Source organism: Lolium perenne, chromosome 6 (assembly GCF_019359855.2).
Source record: "Lolium perenne isolate Kyuss_39 chromosome 6, Kyuss_2.0, whole genome shotgun sequence".
NCBI classification, from domain to species: Eukaryota; Viridiplantae; Streptophyta; class Magnoliopsida; order Poales; family Poaceae; genus Lolium; species Lolium perenne.
The window spans coordinates 136,642,792-136,667,508 of NC_067249.2; the positions used below are offsets into that span (position 1 = coordinate 136,642,792).

Here is a 24,717-nt window from a genome sequence, read left to right on the forward strand (position 1 = left end):
AGTTATTTGTGTGTTATAGCTTGTGTCCCCCGTTTCCATGGAGAAGGCAATTTGGGATGCACACTACCTTCGTTTTTTTTGCGACATTTTTATGGAGGAAGTGAATGCAAACAATAGGGATGGAGGTTGTTTGAGTAGGAAGGGGTACAAGAATCTTGAGGATAAATTTGCCGAGAAAACGGGAAAAAGGTTAACAAAGAAGCAATTTAAGAACAAATGGGATTCTCTAAAAAAAGAATACACCGGTTGGATGGAGTTGCTAAATGCAACCGGCCTAGGTTGGGATCCGGAAACAAAGACTATGGATGCAGATAATGATTGGTGGCAGACTCACCTACTAGTAAGTTATATATTCATGTTATGTGTTATCTTCTTGTCTATTGTGATTCGATGATAATAGTTCCCTAATTTATTTGTTGTACTCTATTTGTAGTATCGTCCTGAGCATGTCAAGTTCAGATATGGACCACCCGCTAACTTGACACAACTTGATGTCATGTTTAATAAGGCTCATGTAACCGGAGAATCTTCGGCCATCCCGGGGGAAGAGGAAACGGGAGCGGACAAGGAAGCTGCAATTCCAGTGGATGATGACGATGATGCGTCCAAAAAAACACCAAACTTCGTGAAGCGCCTCAAGTTTGGTGGTGGAGAGAAGGAGAAAGAGAGCCCCTTTTACAGGGACTACAAAACAGCCTTGACTAGCCTTGTTTCATTTGGAAGGGGGGATGCTGGAGGTTCAAGCGGCATGGGTGACTCTGTCCCAACAATGAAGGAGTTTCTATCTATGGTTCGAGAGTGTGGAATCAAAGAAGGCATTGACCTCATGTTCACAGCTAGTAAGCTAGCAGTGAAAAGGGAGCATAGAGAGTTGTTGGCGGCATTTGAGACATCTGAGGGGAGGCTTGACTATCTTCAAAGGATGCACAATGAGATGAACAAGTAGAACCATCACTTGTGATCATTCTAGAACCATAACTTGTACTATTTATTTGCTGAAACTATTTGTGATCATTCTAGAACCTTGTACTATTATATTTGTGAACCATATGTAAGCTTTGTGAACCATATGTATGCTTTGTGCTACCTTCCATTAACCATTATATGTGTTGTTTGTTATCACCTGACAATTGTTGCCTTTATTTAGCTATGCCATGTCCAAAAATTTGACATGATCTTATATGAAATTTGTAGGATGGATGGTGGTGGCGACAATGGAAGTGATGAAGAAAGGATTCGACACCTCCTTGGGGTGGCGCATGACATGGCTGTGTTGGGCTACCTTGGTAATCTCTATTCAGATAAATATTTGAACAAGGCACCTCAGCGGATTCCACAACAAACTGGGAATGAATGGGTGCATGAACAACTTGCTGATAGAAAAAGGTGCTACAAAATGTTTAGAATGTATCCTGATGTGTTTCACAAACTGCACAACCTCTTAGTTACCAACTATGGGTTAATTTAAACTAGATACATGGGATCTGTTGAATGTCTAGGGATGTTTCTATGGACTGTTGGAGCACCTCAATCATTTAGCCAAGTCCAGAACCATTTCAGTCGGTCTCTTGAAACAGTTCATAGAAAGTTCCATATGATGTTGAATTGTTTGTACAAACTGGGTAAAGATAATATAAAACCAGTGGATAGAACTTTCAAGGATGTGCATCCAAGACTTCAAGATGCACGTTTTTATCCTCATTTCAAAGATGCCATTGGTGCCATTGATGGCTCACACATCCCTGTTGAAGTTGCAAAAGATGAAGAGGTCAACCACACAGGAAGACATGGGTACACATCACAAAATCTGTTAGCGATATGTGACTTCGATCTCAGATTCACATTTGTGGTTGCTGGATGGCCAGGTTCGGTACATGATAACCGCATTCTGCAACACAGCATGGAGAAGTATCCACTTCAGTTCCCAACCCCTCCTGATGGTAGTACTCTAATTTTCATTATGCACACTTGTTTCTATGCATTATTGTTTTCAGATTTCTTAAATTTGTTCTCCTGTGTGTAGGTACATACTATCTTGTTGATTCTGGTTATCCAAACAGAAAGGGATTTCTAGCTCCTTACAAAAACAACACATACCATATTCCTGATTTCCGTCGAGAAGGGCCACCAACGAAGAAGGAAGAAATTTTCAACCATGCCCACTCATCGTTGCGAAATTGCATCGAGCGCATCTTTGGGATCTTGAAGAATAAGTGGCGCATTTTGAAAGGCATCCCTCATTTCGACTTGGTTACACAGAAAAAAATTATCATTGCTTGTTGTGTGCTTCACAATTTCATTAGAGACTCCAACTTGCGTGATAAACAGTTTGATCGATGTGATGCTGATGAGGATTACATGCCCAAGGCCCAGAGGCAAATAATTACCTTGCCTAGTGATCATGTGTCGGGTGAACTACACACAAGAGGCATGAACGGAACACGTGACGACATTGCCAACACGTTGTTCATTTCTAGACAACGGAGGAATTAGCTAGTATAATGTAGTGGAAATGTATTTTGGACAAATATATTCCTAATGGTTATGTAATGACAATTGTATGGCGACTTGAATTTTAGATGCATATTCTATTTATTACACGTGAAGCAGCGACAGTACACCTTTTCATTAATGTAAGGGTGTTTCAGACAATTCAACAGTTTACAGCCAGACAGCCAGCTGGTTTGCCAAAGACTTCCACTCAGAAAAGCAGCTTCTACTAGACAGCAGCTTTTCTGCACAGCACCCACAGCCAGCCACAGCCAGCCACTCCAAACAGGCCCTAAGTGTGGGATCATACTTCCTACACCAAAAGGCCAATAACGAAATATCTATAATATGAAAGTTTTTGCACCCCAAAGCTTACACGCAGCTCCGCCACATGAATGAATGAACCTTTCTACCAAAGCATTAAACTAATTATTTTGTTGTTTGAGATGTACCTCTGCTCTAGAAAAAAATATATATATGAGAAAGAGTTATACTATCAATATACCCAAATTCTATTCTTTGCCTGGGCACGCTCTGGTCTTAGGCGGTGCTCCCGTCTCTCCTGCGTCAGATCCGGATCTAGGGGTCTGGAAAAAAGCGTACCAATCAACCTGCACGTGGCTCTCCTCTCATCCACGCAACCCTTATCCCCGCGACCTTCCCCACCCACGAATTGCCGGAGACCCCGAGCGCCCTCGCCGTCACTCCCTTCTCCGGCGACCTCATGTTCGTCAAGCCTCCGCGCCACCCCGCCGGAAATTCCTGCTCGCGGCGGTCTTGCCCTCCGCCTTCTTCCGCCAACTCTCCACTTCCCTTCCCCAACCTCCCGCGAGTTTTGTCCCTCGCGCAATGGCGCCATGGTCGCCCATATGTCGTTGACCTCCGCCCCGGCGAGCCGCCTATAGCTGTTGCGGAAGAGTAGGAAAACAACGGCGGGGAGGAGGAAGAGTTGAAGCTCGATCTCGAAGACTCGAACTCCGCGTCGAGATCTGACATCCCAGCATCCCGCCGTGCTCAACCCCGTCTGCCCATGCCACTGGAGCGCCATCATACTCTTCCACATCTCGGCGGCAAGCTGGAGCTCCTCGATCTGGGGGAGGATGCAAGGGCCGCAACGCCGCGCCACACTTTGTTTTTCCCAGCGCGCGCCATGGCGCCCATTGTCCCCGCCTTGCGCTGGCTCCCGATCGAGAACAGCAGCGCTACAGCCATGCCCGTGCACGCAAGCAGGCCAGCAGGCTACCTTTTCCTCTCCTGTGTGTATGTGGCGTCCTCTTCCTCTCTTGTATTTTCTTGCCGCTGTTCATGCGCTGCTACTTATAATTACCACTTGATCTACTCTATTGCATATTGGTGATGTGGTTTTTTACTTCCAGATCAATAGAAGGATCTAAACTATGTCCACTAGATGTATTTTTTGCACACTAACTTTTGCCTCTTAATTTTTCTTATTTCCAGATCGGTAGATGTATATTATTTCAATCTATGTAGTTTTTGGAGTAATTTTTGCGTCTTAAATTGTTCACTTTCAGATCAGTAGATGGATGTAACAATATTAATTTCTCTCTACTTTGGATGTAATTTTTATCATTTTCTACATCTAGAATTTTTAGTAGATCAAGGTGTAAATCACTAATATATTTGTGATCCCAGTATTTGTGACTTTGGATGTAATTTTAATCATTTTCTACATCCAGAACTTTGAATACATCAAGTTGTAAATCACTAATATTTCTGTGGTCCCAATATTTGTGACTTTGGATGTACTTCTTATAATCTTTTACATCCATATTTGCATTTTTTACATCCTCAATTAGATCACAAAATAAGTGTTATAAGCTGTTTTTTACTAAGGATGTTTTTTTTTTGGAAAAACTACGGAGTAGATGAAATTTTGCGTCTAAATTACAAGGGTCGGAATAGTGTAGAGGGTGTTTTTTTTCTCGTTCAATTGCATGTGCGTGATTAATTTGCATGTGCGTGAGCAGGGCCTGTTTTTTTTTTTCTTGGACCAGTCGGGGTCTCGCTCTGGCATGCATAACAGAGGAGAAAACGTGGGGCGGGGTGGGGACCAAACTTCCCTTTTTAGTAACATGTGGGCAGACACAACTGTTTCTTTCTATTTTAAGATGGGGCACCGTCTAAGACTATACAGTGCCTGAGCACCGTGTAGCAACGTCCATCAATATATCATGTTTTGGGCAATAATAAACATGGTACCGTAGTTTTGGGTACTGAATAGAAACAATATTTGGAAAAAAAATTTAATTATTCGTAGTTCTCCATTATTTCTTAGGTTGATTATCTATTTGTCACCCAATTTGATCTTGGCCCCTTTTTGACAAAGGAAAATACTCACTTTGCATCTGGTTGTTTTGGCATATTTGGTGGTCCTTGTTGGACTCCGTAGCTTACCTTAAGGATGGTTGGACTTCGCTCTAAACTAGCCTAGTGCACCCTGTTACCCTGCCCAATTCACTTGCCTTGGCTCCTAACAACTTGGGCACCACCGCACTAGAACCGTTGCACCATCTTTTTACATGTCGTTAGCCTGTCGTGACTGGTCCAAATGTGTTTTGTTTGTGTTACTGTCTGTTGTGGTAAGTTGAACTGTTGCATCACCTCTTTACATGTCTTTGGCCGGTCGTTGACAGGTGATTGATCATTTCTTTTCTTTGTGTGTGGTGCCTTATGTAAAAAGTGTATCTAAACACCTATGATTTGTTCTGATTTCTGAAAAGTGTATCTAAATGTCCATGATTGGTCTATCCGTCTATGCATATTCGTGTGTTTTATTTTGCACCTCTCGCTTCTTATACTGCAACTTTCTGCCTAATAAAATCGACTATGCCTATACTGTTAGCTCTGTTGTCTTTCACCACCGTTATTCGTAACCGCTTACCTGCCATTTTGTATGCTCAATTTAACAATTTCAGACACTTTTACAAACTTTGAAGACTATGCACGAAGTTAATGCAACTTTTCTTTATTTCTTTGTTAATCCTGCAAGCTCCCATTTAATATTTGAAATAAACATGAAACGTTTCAAACTTTCTCAAATGTCATGAAAACTACTACTACATGAATAAGGGTGGCCGCAAATTGGGAGTCACTTACCCTGTACAAATTACCATCTCTTATTGAATCAAAGTTTTTTTACGCAGCTTCTGAATGAATTATCCGTTCTCCTGAACTCCGATCCTTCCATCTTCCACTGCATCAAGTCAGCACCTGGAAATAATGCAAACAATTCACCGTTCTTAAACCTATGTGCTGCTAGAATAAAAGAGGCCATTAACTATGTTGATATTTAGTAAAAATGATATATGACATAAATGCAAAGGAAGATTTTGTACCTGCAATGCAAGGAAACATTCAGTTATATGTAAGGAAAATAATAGCTGTGCAATAGCTGCTGGGACAGCCTCCCATGATGATAAGCCCGTTTCTGCCGCTATGATCTACGTCCGCTAAAGCGCCGCTAATTACCGCTAAACAGTGTAGCCACAAGAGGAGCTATAGTGCTCCTAAAAAGATTGCCGCCCTAGGCTAGAATTTTAAGCCCAATGCATGTTTGCGTCGGCCCAAAATCACGCCCCCGTTGCATAGTCGATTGCTCCCAGCCGTAACCCTAGCCATTCCTCTCGTCTCCACTTGACCAGCGAGGAATTGAAACGAGATGCAGCTGACACCATCCCCAGATGCTAGAACCAAGCCGGCTGTGCTCCACAGCTGCTGCACCGAGGCCACGACGACCGGTGGCCAGGGAGACATGTGCTGAATTGAGATGACCAACAACACCGTGATGTCACATCCTGAAACCCAAGATGGATTATTTCTACTCCTTTGTCCTTTACTCCTTGTTCCTTGGTGAATTGTTCCAGTTTCCAGACACTAGAACTCCATAATTGATTTGTATATGGAAGCTTGCTTGTTCCATTCGGACACTAGAACTGCTACATCGGAGCTTGCATCTCTGTCCTTTTCCTCTCTGTTCTATACTCCTATATGGAACAGAAGCGAGCATGTCGTAAGAAACAAGACTTATTGGGTTGAGCTGCAGTCGTAAGAAACGAGACTTGCGGTTCCCCGTTCCCCCTCGTCGCTCCCGTGGGCGACGGGAGGGAACCCTAGCCGCCACCTACCCAGGCCCCCTCCCTCTCCTCGCCGCCGCCGGAGGGCGTCGCTGGGCAAAGCCCGGGCGCTGGCGGCAGCGGGGACTCCTCTCCCCGTCGCACGGAGGACTTGGCGCGGGCTGACGGGGCCGGTGAGGGTGGCGCGCTTGACGAGGGGTGCGGCGGCGCGGCTGCCTCGGCAGCGGCGTGGCGACTTCGTGGTGTGGCGGCGTCCCCGTGCTGGAGGTGGCGGCTGCTCTCGGGCGGCCACCAAGTCCGGTGGCGGGCGGTGCGGCCCAGGTGGTTTCTCGGATGGCCAGCGATGGCGACGGCGCTGGGGATGTTGGCGACGTCATTGGGGATGACGGCAACGGCGCTGGCGGCAAGCGGTGTTGGGCGACCGGAGATGGCGCCATGGCGGCGCGCTCTGGGCCCTTCGGGCCCGATCTGGGTTTGGTGGGCCCCAGCCGTTCTGCCCTCCCCCGCATGGGTGCGGTCAGGCATCTCCTCCTTGTCCGTCCTCCTCGGCTCCGAGCGCATGGTGCTTCTGCTCTGGCTGGGTTGAGCGGAACCCAACGCCATCTTGACGTGGCGGCTCATGGCGTCTGTGCGGCGTTGGCGACAAGTTGGACGGGGCTAGGTGGGCGGCGATGCTCTCTAAGGTGGTTGTGTGCAGACCCGCAGCGACCCATCCCATGGTGGCACCTGCACCGCTCGCGGCTCAGTGGTGCCCCTCTTAGCCGGCTTGTCCCTTTGTGGGCATGGCTACCCCCGACCTGGCGCACTGGATGTGTTGCCGGTGGGTTGCACTGCCAAGGCTAGCGGTCAGCGCGGAGAATGGACAGTGCCTGCAGTGGTGAGGTACCATGCTCTGGGCGAAAGCCCTGCCATTCGGGGCCGGTGACGGCGACGCCTAGGGCGCCGTTTCCTCTGTGGTGTCATTGAGGAGTTTCGGCACCTTCCTTGCCTAGGGTGAAAACCTCAGATTTGGCTTGCCAAATCGGGCGACGACGGCGTCTTTGACGTCATGCCCTCCTTGGAGGCGTCGTCTTGGGAACTTGAGTTCAGGCCGTAGTTCTTACTCGTGGATCTCAGCGCTGACAACGTGGGAGGTGCCTTGCGATGCAGGTACCGCGCCGGCCGCTCAAGTGGTATCGCGGTGGCTTGCGCGACAAGGATCTTCCTCGAACAGCGCGAGCATGCCTCTAGATGAGCAGTGGTGGCTGGCCTCTGTGTTTGTTGGCGGGCTGCTGAAGACTGCACGCTTGCACGTCTGTCGAGGTTGTCGGGAGCTAGCCGCTGCGCCGACGACGTTCCTTGGATTTGGGCCGAGGCTGGAGCAGCAATGCTCCCAGCTGAGCCGTGGTGGGCTCGCGTGATTCAGGTGGTACGCACTGGCTGCGGCTGGCTGGCTCTTGGTAATTTCGACGATGCACAAGCATTGCGACTTTCATCGGCAAGGGTTCTGTCTTGCGGAGGAGCTCACTCTGCAACGTCTTGGAGGAGCACTCGACAGATTTCGGCCTTTTGTCGTAGTCTTGTTTTGAGTGTTGGGTGTGTACTGTGAGTGTTCGGCCTTTTCTTAGGCTTGTAATGTAAAGCTTTTTGCGTTTTCGCGAAAATACATGGAACAGAAGCAGCCCGCTTATTCCATTCCATCCACATGCCATTTGTTCAGAAAAAAGGATTGTAGATAGAAATCATTGAATTGGCGTATCTTTATCAGGTCTGTAGCAGATTATAATAAGCAATGTAATGGTCCTGAAGACCAAGAAAATTATTATTTTCCATGATGTATGCTAAAATTCCCTGTTTCTATGCCATATAATGATTTTTTTAGAAAAACCGCTAAATGTTTTAGCTGCCACTATTATACCGGTACAGCTTCTATAGCTTCTGGAGGCAGCAGCTAAATCAAATAGCCAGCTATTTTTTTCCTTGTTTATATGACACTCAATAGTGCATGAGCAAAACATGGCAGTAAGTGGTATTCAGAAAGGGGCATTCAGTTGTGTAATAGGTGTAGCCTCAGTTAAAATTTCAGTTATGTAATTGGTAAATATATAAGATGATCTTTATCTTATATGAAAGCTGACCACAAATAGATTAATATGGCAATGTCAGATTATATTAATTACATCATCCTATAGATGGTTAGCTTACTATCTTAAATATTGCTCATTGTACTACTCTTTCTGGAGGACGAACAAATAAGCATTTCACAAACTACCCAACAGGGTATCTTTAAAGTTTTGATTTACCTTGAACAACTCTCCTTGTTGTATCTGCTCTAGCAAAATCATCAGAAATCAGACTTGTGTAATGGCCTCTATAAAATTTGAAGCATTCAACTATCACCAGCATGAGTCAAGAAAAAAGAAAATATGATGGACAATCGAGAATAAATTCGTAACACATTTAAGAAAATAAAAGAGTTCTGTACTGAGGTAAATAGCAATAACTTACAGGGATGATCTGATATAGAGCCAACTATGCATCTAAAAAGCATTTTTACTAACCACAGACAAAAAAAACGTTCATAAGACGATTATCAGACAGATCAATAGTCCTGTCAGTTATTCAATAGAGCAATGCTAGCATAGGAGCACGACTTGATAAGTTAAAAAAACAGAGTTTGAAAAGGAAACATATTCTTATAGAAGGCTTTCCAGGAGCTCTAGCAAACTACCTACAGATTCCTTGAGTATCTGGCCGGCTGCACCAAAGGTATATGATTATCTTGATTGTCACGACAATAATCCACACAATTGACCAGAGATCTTTCCTGTGGCTAAAACTAAAGAAATGTTGTAAGACAAATATGCATGATTGATTATCAAACCTAGTAAATAATAATAATAATGATAATAATAATAAATAGATATGCCCATCATTGCAGAGAAACAATGCAACCCTTCATACGGCCAAACTGTCTCTTAAAAGAATTGGCTGTCGTGAAATGAGAAAAAGTGGATATTTGATCTTTATCTGAGCAGAATGGTTTGAAAGATGTGATACTTAAGTGAAGTAGGAATCTGCACCACTGAGGTCTCCGAAAGAATGCTTCTGAAATGGACCGGAGAAATTGTTGTTTTCCAGACGCAACACCTTGAAGCAAACATGAAGTTAAACGATGGGCATTGCCACTGAGTGTATTGTAACTTGCATCGAACACCTCCAGAATGAGGAACAATGGTGTTGGATCACTCTCAAACACCTCACAGCAGATTATTTCAACTGATTGCAACTAAAATCAACATGAATTGGGAGCTGCAGCTGTGCAAATATATCATCCAACTTACCAACAATCCCTCTCCCTCCACCAGCTCCTTCCCTGCCGTCGCCGGTGGTCTCCGCCGGGCAAAGCCCGCGCGGAGCCGGCGGCGGCAGGACCTGTTTTCTCCGGCCGGCGGAGGGGCTCGCTCGCAGTTTGGGGAAGCTGCGGCGGCGGGATGAAGCTCGGGGCGTGGCGGGAGGTTGCGGCGCACCGGCCGGCGGAGCCGGTGGTCGCGGTGGAGGGTGTCTGCGGCGGTCTGGTGCGTGGCTGCTGGCGGCGGCGCGGCGAGCCCGATCTGGGCTTGGCCTGGGCCGGTCGGGCAGTGGCTGGTCGGGCCTTGCGTGGCTGCTGGCGGCCGGTGCTGGGGAAGATGGTGGCGCGACGCCGTGCGGGGGCGGCGGCGCTGGGGGTGGCGGGGCGTGGCCGGGCCGGATCTGGGCCCTGCAGGCCGGCTCCAGGCGCGGGTGGCCTGGGCGTCGCGGATGGCTGGCGCGGAGGGCCTTGGCCGTGGTGCTGCTGCATTGGTACAGCGGCTAGGTGCTGGCAGGGGTCGGGGGCGGCGGCCCCGGGCAGCGGCGGGGTGTTGCTGGGCAAGGTGGAAGAAGGTGGTCCGATCTTGGGCACGATGCAGGATGGCGCGACAAGTCCCGGGCTAACGCCTTGTCTCGGTTGCTGGCCGGCCGGCAGCTGGCCGAGACCGGCGATGGCGGCGGCTTCAGGCGCCGCTCCCTTCTTGAAGGCATCGCCCTGGTGACGTTGTGGCTTCCTGTCTGGGTATGCTCCAGGGAAATCCCTAGATCCACTGTGATCGGTCGATGGGCGGCGCTCTTGTGTCGTCTTCCCTCTTGAGGGCATCGATTTGGAGCTGCTTAAGTCGGAGGGACCCGTGGAAGATGGATGGTGTTGGCGTCGTGGGTTGCGTGGCGACGATGACAATGGTGAGCGGATCGGAGTTGCGGCATGTCCTTCGTCACCCCTGCCGTGATTGTGAAGTCGGAGCTGCGAGGCGACTTGTGGCAACGATGCCACTTTATTGGTGCTTGCGTCGGTGCAAGGCGTGCAACTTTCTCCTATGAAGATCACGGTTGAAGTCGGAGCTGCCTCCTCCTCGACGTGCTTGTGGGTCGACTGTTTGGCATAGGCTCACTTGGGTTCCGATGTCGTTTGCGGCGAGGGTCTCGGTGGCGGTTGTCTAAGGTGAAGTCGGAATCGCTGGCTCGTGGAGGAGTGACGATGATGACGCTCCATGACATCCTCAATGATGGTCTTTCTTCTCGATGGCGTGTGTGCTTCGTGTGAGTAGCCAGGTTGGCAAGGGTGCTAAGGGTGTGTTGTTGGTTTTCGCCCGATTTTCTCCTAAAAATTGGGCACCTTCTTCTTAATTAATAGAATGAGGCAAAGCTTTTGCCTCCGTTTCAAAAAAAAAAAACCGTTGCGAGAGGGGGGGGTCCAAATACTTCAATTTTCCTCATTAGACAGATGCAGATTTTGCAACAAAGTCACCCAATGCACAGGGAAGAACATGAATTGGGCGCTGCAGCTATGCAAATATGTCATCCAACTTACCGACAAAACCGTTGCCACGGGTCCTAATACTTCAATTTCCTCAAGTTTCAGAAACCCAACGGCAATGTGCCACCAAACGCTGCAATGAAGTAATAGAACCCGTCATTAGTCAGATCCCTTCCGGATTTTGTAAAAAAAAGGAAATATAAACCAAAAATGCAAGGCGCTAATGTCATCGTTAACTATGTAGAAAATATAGCATAAACCCTAGAAATTTGGAATTGTAAAAGAGAAATGTGAAACAAAAATCCAGGCACTAATGTCTAGCGCATGCCAGCACGAGGGTTGCAATTGCGTTTTTTTTACGACTGTGCCCTCATAGTGGTTCATTTTTTTCGTCCGTGTGCAGTTATCGGAGGTGGGTCACGATGGGCTCGGAGGTCTTCTTTTCTCACATGTGCACTTTTTAGCGCTGGGTCACAGGCTGAAAGATAGTGTGCATCTTATTTATTTCAACCTTCTCACCAGTTTGGTAAATATCTGAACGAACAACATTGTAACTCCCTCTGACAATATCTGAACGAACAATATTTGTTAGCATCACCACATTCACTGAAGAAGTCCATCTCCAAGAGAAAAGTGCAACAGAGATTATAACTCCCTCCACCTATTCACTAATGCTACACTAGTCCTAAATAGGTTGGCTACTCTCCACCACTCTATCTCAACAAAGATTTTACTAAACACCAACGCAGGTGAAGGAGTTGCTCCCTCAAAGACGGTGTCATTGCGGTGGAGCCACACGTACCAACAAACCAAAGCTATCCGTGTCCAAAAGTCATGGATCATCCAAAAGTCACGGATCATGTCTCTTCCGCCACACCATCCCTGCAGACAATCCATCAATGAGGTCCCTACAAATTATTGTTCAGCAGTCGCAACACCTTGAGCGAAATCATGAAGTTACACGATAGGACACTGCTACTAAGCGCATTGTAACTTGTATCGAACACCTCAAGGATGTGGGAAAATGGCGTTGGATCACTCTCAAATACCTGACTAGATTATTTCAACTGATTGCAGCTGATATCAACATAAATTGGGCGTTGTAAATGTACAAATATGGCATTTTCACCTCTAGAATGTAGATCAATGGTGTTGGATCACTCTCAAACACCTGACATCAGATTATTTCAAATGATTGCAACTGAAATCGATTGCAGCTGATATCAACATAAATTGGGCGTTGTAAATGTACAAATATGGCATTTTCACCTCTAGAATGTAGATCAATGGCGTTGGATCACTCTCAAACACCTAACATCAGATTATTTCAAATGATTGCAACTGAAATCGACATGAATTGGGTGTTGCAACTGTGCAAATATGTCATCCAACTTATCGTTGCCACGGGGGTCCAAATACTTCAATTGCCTCAAGTTTCAGAAACCCAACGGCAATGTGCCAGGCAACGCTGCAATGAAGTGACAAAACCCGTCATTAGTCGGATCCACATGCTACAACGAAATCACCCAATGCACCGAGAAGACCCCTTCGAGAGTTTGTAAAAAATTAGAAATATAAAACAAAAATGCCAAGTGGTAATGTCTATTTAGAAGGATGAATTAGCCAACGTGAAAAATATAGCATAAACCCTAAGAATTTGGAATGGCATGCCAGCACGGTGGGCTCGGACGAGCTCCGTCACGGGAAGCTTCGATCGCTGCCGTTCCAAGGTCACCCTCGAGCCAAGATCATCACGGTTGATCGGGAAATCCGATTCGCCGCCGATTTCTGGTCAAGCGGAGTCCAACGCGCTCCGTCCAACAACCTCTCCATCGTCGGCACGACGAAGGCCCGCCGCGCCATTAACGATACGTTCGCCGGACTTGTAGAAGAAGAAGTAGTATAAGTTTAGGCTAGCTCCGACTTACTTAGCTTACCACATGGGTGCAGCCGAAAGTATGTCACCTAGCTCACCAAAATGTACTGGTAGTTCTCCGAATAGTCCCGAACCCAGCTCAGTAGAACCAAGCTGTCCGGAACCTATAGCATTCCTGCCACCATATATTTTCGACACCAAGTTAGCTCAACCATTCTCCGGCTCTTCCAGCAACGCATTAAGCCGGATCCCAACTCTCCAAGAGATCCAAGAGGAACTTGAAGGCCAAGCTAGGATGGCAGCTAAGGTGCAGGAGGCGGAGATGAAGAAGGCTTCCAAGGCCCGGAGCCGAGAGGGTGAGAAAGGGCAATGGTGGCCTTGCGAGATCAAGGAGTCGGAGCTCAGAGACCTCCAGAGCGAGGGTATGATATCTCCAAATTGGAGCTTCATGGTGGACTCCACTTCCCCCAAGCCAGATAAAGACGAATGCGTCTTGACCAAAGCTTGGGTCGAGCGCGGACTTCCAAAGAACAAAGAAAACGTGAAGTTCAGAAAATGTTAGGAATCATCCAAAAATGAGACTAACAAAGAATTTATGTATGAAAACAGAAAAACTTTGCAGGGGCATATGTGGATTTAGCATATTTACAAATTTCATATAGGAATACGAACATATTTAAGCCGTTTCAAACGAACACTTGGTGTTTCTGCGAAAAATAACCAAAGGAAGTTGCAAAAAAATTGATCAAAATTTGCATTAGATGTTTTTCTACAGCACATGATCTCTAATTTGTTGCAGAGCAGATGAGAAACTCAGCCCTACTACCTGTAAGATGGAAAACCTCATCCCCCAACCCTACTTTGGTCTCTCTTCTAACACTACTGGGGTAACTGGTGGTTACATAAAGCAATTCACATCTACTAAAACCTCTCAGCAACCCAACAAGTATCATCTACGCTACACGTGTTGCCTCAAGCTGAATTTCAATTACCAGAGCTCGAGTCCATCAGCTAGGTCCAGTATTGTGCAATTTCGGTTGCAGCTATCGAGGCACGATCGTCAAGGTGTACCGAGCATGCTACATATTTACGTCCAGGGAGAGTGTTCGCTAGATGAGAGCACTCCAAACAGAAGAATCTCCTTCACCGCATCGGGCATGTACATCCTTGAGCCTCTCGACAGACTTGCATATGCCGCTACAGCTCCAATCAAAAGACGCGACACAAACATTGCCAGCTTGCCCTTTCCACTCACAATCTGCAGAAGTGTTGATGCACAATTAGGACAGGTCAGAGAAGTGCATGATAAGGGTAAGAGAAGTTAGAGAAGTGTATGATAAGGGCTGTTCAGCGGTGAGGAGACAGACCTGGTGGAGTTCCACAACACATGTTCCTTTCATCTATATGATTAACCTCTAAACCAATAAACCAGGACCCAAGTGATACATCTTCATTTGCATACTTGTGTAAAATAGGCCTGCCAAAGATCATAGGCATCATTAGATTTACTTCATTTGTATCCAGGGGATTATTTTACAATATGACCATCGACAAAAGATACTGATTTATTGAGATATAGGTCGCAAGGTCTTTTGAGATGTCATATATTTGTCCCGTAGCATGGCGAAAGTACTTGTTTCCATCCTCCCCAAATTTCCAGGACTCAGGTTCATGGTACTTCAAGTTCCTATATGACAAGAGCAGGTTCAGCAAGAAATTTATAGTTTGTACGTCAAGCTAACATTTAACTTCAAGCAAGTTCAGTTAGCATTACGTGTCAGCAAGAACTGGACCTGACTTCATGCAGCCAATGTAAGTTCTTGGTTTCGATTTATGCCGAACAAGGGTAGTGGCAAGCATTCCTGTTTTTACCATGTGCAACATACTGATAAGGTGATAAATAGAACTGGGTTGGGGATTTTCTCTAAAAGAAGGCTATAACATCAAAGAAATAAAATGCACCTAAGTTCACATGCACGTCATCATCGACCTTGACGTAGAAGTCAGCATCCCAAATGCCCACTGCTGTGGAGAAGAAGATTTTTGTCTTTGCGGAGAGTTCATGATACCCTTCAACATGGTCCTGGATGACAAATCAACATCAAGAGGAACATGGTCAGTGCCAATGCAAAAAAAAAGTATGATTGAATGTCACAACATAGTTGAAGAGTAGACCCTTACCAGTCTAAGAAAGTCGTGATGCTGCGCATCTTCTGCATCTATTGATTTGTCCAATATACTATTGGATGTAGCACTGCACAATCACCAAAACAGTTCACATTTGTAAGGAACTACTTTTTTTTTAGCTTAGGAACTACTAATTTTCAAACAGAAAGGAAGAACAACATGGATGAACAAGCTAACACCCATTATTGTGAACCTTGACCCACAGCAGGATAATTACTATACTCAAGACAGCCGACAGCATGAACTAGATGAGATAATATTTGAGAGAGAATAGACTTATTCTTTTTCGCTTGCCTCAAAGATAGATACATGACCTTTCCTAATATGGTACGAACTCCTAACGGATTAGACTCCTTCAATCATAGATTTTCTAATACACCACTATTACCTAAAGGACTCCGGATCCCCTATGTGACTCCCTGCTGCTAGTCCACAGTAACTGTGTGAAAGAGGGCGTTGAATTAAATCAGGGCTGTGTCACTGGTTAGCCATTGCAACTCAAACAGTCAAGGTGCTCGGCTGGCAAATGGACAAATCGCAATTTGGTAAGAGTTTTTTGCAAGTCTTAAGTGCAAAAATTCGTGACAATTGTTGTTTATAACTTATTTCTGGATGCCTGCACCCTGCAGGAATACTAATATGTTCTATAATATGTCAGCAAGATAGCAACACCAACTTGTGTAGAGTTTTCAACACACACATTATCTACGAGACTGTAGAAATGTTAACAGAACTTGATTCATTCTAAAATAGAAAACAAAATGCATCCAAGTGTCAAAACAGGCTCTAGGCAGAAAAAATTGGAAGACCAGAAATGATTAAACAGTACAAATGATCTGGCGGTAACAAGAAACAACTGATTACCTATGCCCTATAGTGAAGCGGATAACTATTCCCTTCTGTTCTTCAAGCTGTAGCAACTTTTCACCTAAGTGCAGTAAAAGAGCTTTATTAAAACAAAAATAGTGGACTGTGCTAACATTTGGAACTCAATAAAAATGTAACAAACATCAAGCTGGAGGTTATTATAATGGTTATGGCTGACATTACAAAAAAAAAAACGCAAAGAACAATATACATATATAGAGTTCACACCTACTTAATGAACAGCATTTGCTACAAGAAAAAAACAGCAAGTTATCTTACGAAGTAATCATACGGCTAAATAACAAGATACACAGGTTATTAAATAAGTGTCGTGTACCAAATCCTAAATTTTTTTGGACAAGCATAGATAATAGACCTCTACACTAACCCCATAAGCTACCACCATTGCTCACCAGCTTCTACTTCTCTATGATCGCAGTGGATAAAAGTTACAAGGCCAGCAGCTTGCCGTTTCATTGCAGTTAAGTTATTATGATTATATGTTTGTCAGTGCCATGTACTGCATCAGGGGCATATTCCGAAAATCAGTCCAATAGATCTATTCAATCATGCCGTGATAGGAAAACATGGTGACTGTGATGCTGCTAACTGCAAATAAATGGCTTGTGGTACGAAATACAACCACAATATGCGAATTAGCTCATCAACATCCAAATTCAGTAAGCACAAACATGCTCTTATTCATCTAAATTAACAACAAAGAGTTGCCAACCTTGTGGCATCCATGTCTCCCGGACTGAATCACGACGCTTGCGGCTAGTGACTGCAGTGTTAACTCCAACAACCACAAATGCCTTTTTCCTTCGTTGGCTAGTTTCTGAAGTTACTGGCACACCTTTGCGGACCAGTTCCAACGTGCTTCGCTTGGCTGCAAGCTCCATCTGCAGTGTTGAGATTGACTTATCCAACAATCTAAGACCACAAACAGGCCCAGCAGAATATTCAGATGAAACTAGTCTGGACGCAGTTGAATTCTTTGATTTAACACTAGATGGGATCAAACGAACTTATTGTATGGCTTCGTGGGTCCTGGTTACCTCTCCCATTATATCCTTGTCTACCCCATGCTTCTGCAATCAAAGTGTAGTGTTGAATCCAAAAGCAATGTACAAATTGATGGTGAGATCATGCGAATTAACTGAACTTGGAGACCCACCCTCTTTGTGTTGCAATCCTCTGACACGAGTTGCATGATGTGGTTACTGGTATCTGGTGCTTGTCCAGAAGCTGTAAAAGCACCCGAAATGGTTCGTCAAGATATAGCAAAGAGCAACCAAGAAGAAGCATCTCAAGTCCCTTGGACTTTGAGATCAAGAACTGAAACGTTTGTTGCCCTCTGTGCTATCTATTTCAGCCCCTGAACTTTCAGGAGAGCAACTCAACCAACCAACTTTCACAATAACTATTCCCTTCATCCAACTGACCAACATAAAACAAAAATGGCAGGCGCTAATGTCTATTCGGAAAGACGAATTAGTCATCATTAACTATATGGAAAATATAGCATAAACCCTAGAAATTTGGAATTGTAAAAGAGGAATGTAAGACAAAAAGGCAGGCGCTAATGTGGAAAATATAGGCTCACCTTTACTATTCCGCAATCACCTTTACGTCTCCGCAACCAACATAAAAAGTTGTAAAAGCTAAAAATTTGGTAGCTCCTATTCAACCCCTGATACGTCTCAAACGTATCCATAATTTCTTATGTTCCATGCTACTTTTATGATGATACTCACATGTTTTATACACATTATATGTCATTATTATGCATTTTCCGGCACTAACCTATTGACGAGATGCCGAAGAGCCAGTTGCTGTTTTCTGCTGTTTTTGGTTTCAGAAATCCTACAAAGGAAATATTCTCGGAATTGGACGAAATCAACGCTCAGGGTCTTATTTTTCCACGAAGCTTCCAGAAGACCGAAAGGGAAACGAAGTGGGGCGACGAGGCGCCGACACAACAGGGCGGCGCGGCCTAGGCCTTGGCCGCGCGGCCCTGGAGTGTGGGGCCCTCGCGTCGCCCCTAAACCTACCCTTCCGCCTACTTAAAGCCTTCGTCACGAAACCCCCAGTACCGAGAGCCACGATACGGAAAACCTTCCAGAGACGCCGCCACCGCCAATCCCATCTCGGGGGATTCAGGAGATCGCCTCCGGCACCCTGCCGGAGAGGGGAATCATCTCCCGGAGGTCTCTTCATCGCCATGATCGCCTCCGGATCGATGTGTGAGTAGTTCACCCCTGGACTATGGGTCCATAGCAGTAGCTAGATGGTTGTCTTCTCCTCATTGTGCTATCATGTTAGATCTTGTGAGCTGCCTATCATGATCAAGATCATCTATTTGTAATGCTACATGTTGTGTTTGTTGGGATCCGATGAATATTGAATACTATGTCAAGTTGATTATCAATCTATCATATATGTTGTTTATGTTCTTGCATGCTCTCCGTTGCTAGTAGAGGCTCTGGCCAAGTTGATACTTGTAACTCCAAGAGGGAGTATTTATGCTCGATAGTGGGTTCATGCCTCCATTGAATCTGGGACAGTGAAAGAAAGTTCTAAGGTTGTGGATGTGCTGTTGCCACTAGGGATAAAACATCAATGCTTTGTCTAAGCATATTTGTGTTGATTACATTACGCACCATACTTAATGCAATTGTCTGTTGTTTGCAACTTAATACCGGAAGGGGTTCGGATGATAACCTGAAAGTGGACTTTTTAGACATAGATGCATGCTGGATAGCGGTCTATGTACTTTGTCGTAGTGCCCTGATTAAATCTCATAGTACTCATCATGATATATGTATGTGCATTGTTATGCCTTCTTTATTTGTCAATTACCCAACTGTAATTTGTTCACCCAACATGCTATTTATCTTATGGGAGAGACACCACTAGTGAACTGTGGACCCCGGTCCATTCTTTACATCTGAAATACAAATCTACTGCAATTGTTCTTTACTGTTCTTCGCAAGCAAACATCATCTTCCACACTATACAATTAATCCTTTGTTTACAGCAAGCCGGTGAGATTGACAACCTCACTGTTACGTTGGGGCAAAGTACTTTGATTGTGTTGTGCAGGTTCCACGTTGGCGCCAGAATCCCTGGTGTTGCGCCGCGCTACACTCCATCACCAACGACCTTCACGTGATCCTTGACTCCTACTGGTTCGATAACCTTAGTTTCATACTGAGGGAAAACTTGCTACTGTACGCATCACACCTTCCTCTTGGGGTTCCCAACGGACGTGTGTTAACTGCACGCATCAACCCCCCCCCCCCCCATCTCTAGTCGCTAGTTCACCCTTTCAGTAGGTATGGTGGGTGTTTGGTTTGAGGTGTATGGAGACAAATCTTAGCTTGTTTTGAGAATTTGGGCAAGCAAAAAGATCTAAAAGCATGCCATAGTGCCCACAGTGCCAATCATTTATTATTAACAAGGCTCCTTAGTATTAAACATCCATGTATATGTGCAAAAGGTAGCACTATATAAGGGACTAGCAAATTATCATTCATCAAAGTATTTGAAACTAGCAACACTAAGCATAACTTTGAATTTCAGCTTTTTTTTCCTTTCATTCCCTTTTCTTTTCATAGCACACACCTCAACGACGCCTCCAAGGAGGGGAACGACACCTGCAGGCGTCCTCGTCGCGGGCACCAACCGAAGATGGGCAAGATTTTCATCCGTATCGCCGCACACCTCCTTCTCAATCCACCGGAATGGGGTAAGCGTCCACATTGTCCACATAGCTGCCACCACAGCAAATCATCATCATGATCGAAGTGTCGCAGAACTCCCGTGATCCGCACGGACGTGAGCATTCCCTTTCCTACTTCTCCAACATGGCTGAGCACCCGCAGCCCTCCTCCGTCTTCCACCTCCTGCAGGTCAAGGACTTGCCGCCGACGCAGTTGTCGCGGTCCGGATAGCTACGAAACGGTAGAGGCCCTAAGACCTAGATCCGGCCCTGTTGGGCCCCGATCTGGCCCATACTTCCACCACCATGGCCATCGGCCCTGCTCCTCTGCGACCTTCGCCGCCTCCTGTAGCCATCGGCGGCGGTCATGGCACCACCACATCCTCCTCCCGATCCCGGGGAGGCCCGCGCCACCGCTAGGACGACGCTCGGTTACCCTCGCCGAGCTTCGGCCTCCATCGCATCTAGCTCCGCTCCAAGGTGCTCCGCCATATCCAGCTCTAGCCCAGCTCCTCCTCCGGCCATGCGCCGCCGCTCAACACCGCCTCCAAGCGCCACCCATTGACATCTCCACAACTGCACGTCGTTGGCCCGTATGGGCGCGCCCTCCCTCCTCCATGCCTCCTTCGACGACCAGGGGGCGCCACCACCGCCGATGGCAGCGACAGGGGAAGCGCGGGGAGGTGGCGGCTGGTTAGGGTTTTGGCCCCTCGGGGTCACCCGCGTGTGCGACCCTGGAGGGGAGAGAGGTGTGACCGGGATCGATATCGATCCTTCCGCATTGGATCACTCTGAACTGATTATTTCAAATGATGGCAACTGAAATCAACATGAATTAGGCATTGCAACTGTGCAAATAGGTCATCCAACTTACCGACAAATTCGTTGCCACGGGGGTCCAAATACTTCAATTTCCTCAAGTTTCAGAAACCCAACGGCAATGTGTCACCAAACGCTGCAATGAAGTGATAAAACCCGTCATTAGTCAGATCCACATGCTACAACGAAGTCACCCAATGCACGGGAGACCCCTTCCATACTTTGTAAAAGAAAGAAATATAAAAGAAAAATGGCACGCGGTAATGTCTATTTGGAAGGATGAATTAGCCAATGTGAAATACATAGCATAAACCCTTGAAATTTGGCATTGTAAAAAAAGGAATGTGAGACAAAAAGAAAAAAGCCAGGCGCTAATGTCTAGCGCATGCCAGCACGGGGGATGCAATTGCGCTTATTTTTACGACTATGCCCTCATAGGGGTTCTTTTCACTGCATTTTTTTTGTCCGTGCGCACTTATCGGTGCAGGGTCACGGTGGGCTCGGAGGCCTTCTTTTCTCCCGTGTGCACTTTTTTAGTGCTGGGTCACGGGCTGGGCACGGTGGCCTCTTTTGTTTGTGCTCTTTGGCATCTTTCGCAGCTGATAGCCGTGCATCATCCCCGTGCTGGCTATGCAATCAGCAGAACTCAGCCTTATAAACAGGTCAGATTTTCACTAAACTTCCGGTACGGTACTAAACCGCGCAGAGAATAGCCGCGAACGGTAGATTTCGCGTCCCGCGCCGCACCCGCACTAAAAGGCCTCTCTAATGAGGCCCAGCTAGGCCCGTTCCGGCCCCCGAGGCCCGTTCCCCATCCACTCTCGCGTCGTCGCCGCAAATTCTCGTGTCGTTGTCGCCGCCGCCGCCGCCCAGGTCAATTAGCCTCCCCGTTTTCTTCGTCCCCGCAGTCGGAGCAGCGAGGAGGCGCGGCAGCGTAGCGTGGCCGGCTCGATGCCTGTATGCGCGTGACGCAGCGGCGGCGACTGTGACCTTGTCCCGACGGACCCGAGCACTCCCACCGCCCACAGCGCCTGGAGGAACCGCTTGATGGGGTTGACGTAGATGTGGATCAGGACGACCGACAGTCCCAGCCCCGCTGCCCCGGCGGCGTAGAGAAGGTCGGCGCCCTAAAGGACGGCGTCGCCGGCGGGGTTCGCCGCCGGCAGGAACGCCCCCGAGGAGGCGACCAGGAAGGAGGCGGCGACGGTGACGAGCCCGGCATGGTACAGAAGCACCTCGCACACGTCCGCGTCGTCCACGGACCAGGGTCCGTACACGGTGGTCTGGTCGGCGAGACCGTCGCCGGCGGCCCTGATGGCGCCCGCGTCGCGGTCGCGGTGGCGGCCGAGGGGCTGGAGGAGAGCGGGCCTTGGGGAGCTGGGGGCGCGAGGCCCGTTCCCCTTCCAGCAGCACGGCCGTCGTCGCTGGCTGCTCCCCGTTCTCTTCATTCCCCGCGGAGCGACAACGGAGGGGCAACGGTGGATCCACCAGCATCGGAGATTCGTGGCTGCTCGAGGACGGCCTCCCGCAGGGGCACGTCGAGCACACATAGTGCAGAGAATGGCAACTTGCCGGCCACCTTGCCACGGCATGACGATTGGAGCTCAAGACTTCCTTTTGGGTCCGGTCATTGATGCTGCAGATGTGAAAATTTTTGATGTGGAGGAGCAGCTGCACATTGTGAGAATTTGGGGAAAATACGGATCGGGAGAGCTTGGGACGGACCCGACAGGAAAGAAGGATCGGATATCACGAGAGAAAAATAGAAACCTGGACAGATGGAGAGATTAGAAGATACAATTGATGAAAGAAAATCCTTTTCAGTGCCAAAGAAGAAATTTTAAAAATGTGAAACTATACTTTGTGGATGGAAATTCCCGTGCGGATGATGGATTTCGGTTTCCAAAAGGCAAAGTATTACTTTTTCACTTTTCCTATTAAACAGCTAGCTGTTTTGTGATTGGCGCACAGCCACTTTTTGGTCCGTTAGATGTGTTCGCGAATCTTGGCGTTGTCTCTCGGTTCTCTGTTTTCCTGTCTCAGGTCGTGGCTCGTGGGCAAAGTGGACCTAGCTGTTAGGATTGATCTCCACCGCACCAGAGCCCAACGGCTCTGGCACGACCCCTTGACCTCGTCCGCGCCCTGATCGGGGGCGCCCAACCGTTCGCTGGTTGGTGGACCCCTGTCGCCTGCACTATAAAGAGTGGTGGGGGCCAGTGGCACAGGTTACGAGGTTGCCCTGAGCTGCCACTCGCCCCACCAGACGACCCACCGATTAGGGTTAGTGCAGTGCCGACGGGAAGCTCCGCCGCCACCTCTCTCGCTCGACCTCACGCCGTCATCGTCGCCATCACCACCATGGGCCGTGTTACCGCGGGCCGCGTGGACAGTAACAGTTACAACAGTTTTTTACTGTTTTATTATTTACAGAGGCGTTTTTAGGCATTTTTGGATCATTATTTGGCCAAAATTTTGTCTAGTTTTTTCTGAATAAATAGGACCAACGAAATATTTGTTCAGAAATTAAAAAGTAAAAGAAATGCCTCTGAAAAGTTCAAAGTTTAAAGTTTAAAGTCACAGTTTCCGCTGCAAATAAAAAAAGTAGCATTTTTTAAAATGCAAAATGATAGTTAAAATTCAAAGTTAAATGAAAAAGTGGATATTGTGACAATTATGGTTCTGTTATTTTTTGACCAACGTTATTAATGACATGACCATGTTTTGTTGCAATGACATGTGCATTTATCTCTATTTCTGCCCAACGGTGATATAGTTTTATTTGCATAAACAATTGTATGTTCTAATTTTGACCAACGTTGGATTATTGCATGCAATTGTTGTTATGATCTCATTTCATTGTGGTTTAAAGGAGGGTACTACTTGATGAGATGCATCAAGGATGTTCCAACCCTCAGAGGTGACAACTACACTGAATGGAGAAAGAAGGTCGATTTGTGTTGAGGTGGACTGGGTTCCCACAGCCGGTCAGACCAAAAGATGATGCTGCATGGCAGAATAAAAAGTGGCTAAGTGCCTTTTATAAAGAATACAACTGAGAACGCTATTGCGGGCTCAATTGCAGAGTGTGCTTCCGTAAGGGAAGTATCTTGAAAGAATAAAGAGCCAGTTCAACGTTCTTCAAAGATATGTGCGACCAAATTTCTTTGTAGCAACCGTGACGAAAAAGTACACATGGACAGGAAGGACATGGCAACTGTGCCATATGGTGTAATAATGCTTATGTGGGTGTTGTCTGTGTGTAATGTGAGTGAAAAAGTGTTGTCCGCGTTGGACAAAGAACAAAAGAAAAGAACAGATGAATCGTCGAAATATGGCATTATGGCTTAGGCCATATTTCGAGGGGGAGAATAGAAAGACTTGTTAAAAATGGTATTCTTCCTCCATTAGAATTCTCGAGACATAGAGCAGCATCGATTGCATCAAAGAAAAATTTGTAAAGCAAATTAAAAAGGGTGCAAATCGATGCACAACAGCACTAGAAATAATTCACACCGAGATATGTGGATCATTTCCTGTGAAAAGTGTGGATGGCTATGATTCGTTCATAACATTCAAGAATGATTACTCGATATGGTTATATTTATCCAATAAAAGAAAGAAACAGAAGCGTTGGATAAATTTAACCATATTCAAAGCTGAAGTTGAAAATCAACATGATAAAAGAATAAAGATAGTCAGGTCTGATCGTGGAGGGGAGAACTACGGTCGACATACTCCATATGGCCAAGTCCCTGGACCTTTTTGCAAGGTTTCTACAGGGAGGCGGAATAGTCGCCAAAGATTCGATGCGAGCGAACCTCAGTGAGAATGGGGTAGCTGAAAGGCGCAA

At 46.6% G+C, this 24,717-nt stretch overlaps 1 protein-coding gene and 1 pseudogene across 1 annotated transcript; one reads left to right on the forward strand and one right to left on the reverse strand.

The window, feature by feature from the left end:
- The first annotated feature begins 301 nt into the window (after window positions 1-301).
- Window positions 302-2,493, forward strand: LOC139832506 (uncharacterized; annotated as a pseudogene).
- An 11,409-nt stretch (window positions 2,494-13,902) lies between these two features.
- On the reverse strand, window positions 13,903-17,251 carry LOC127334420 (beta-1,3-galactosyltransferase 7-like). Its single transcript, XM_071822684.1, has 8 exons — window positions 17,058-17,251; window positions 16,322-16,385; window positions 15,452-15,524; window positions 15,233-15,353; window positions 15,045-15,132; window positions 14,832-14,957; window positions 14,638-14,747; window positions 13,903-14,528 (listed from the first exon to the last, which is right to left on the reverse strand). The coding sequence occupies exons 1-8, from the start codon at window positions 17,224-17,226 to the stop codon at window positions 14,380-14,382; spliced, it is 900 nt and encodes a 299-aa protein (XP_071678785.1). The 5' UTR covers window positions 17,227-17,251; the 3' UTR covers window positions 13,903-14,379.
- Window positions 17,252-24,717: the final 7,466 nt, after the last annotated feature.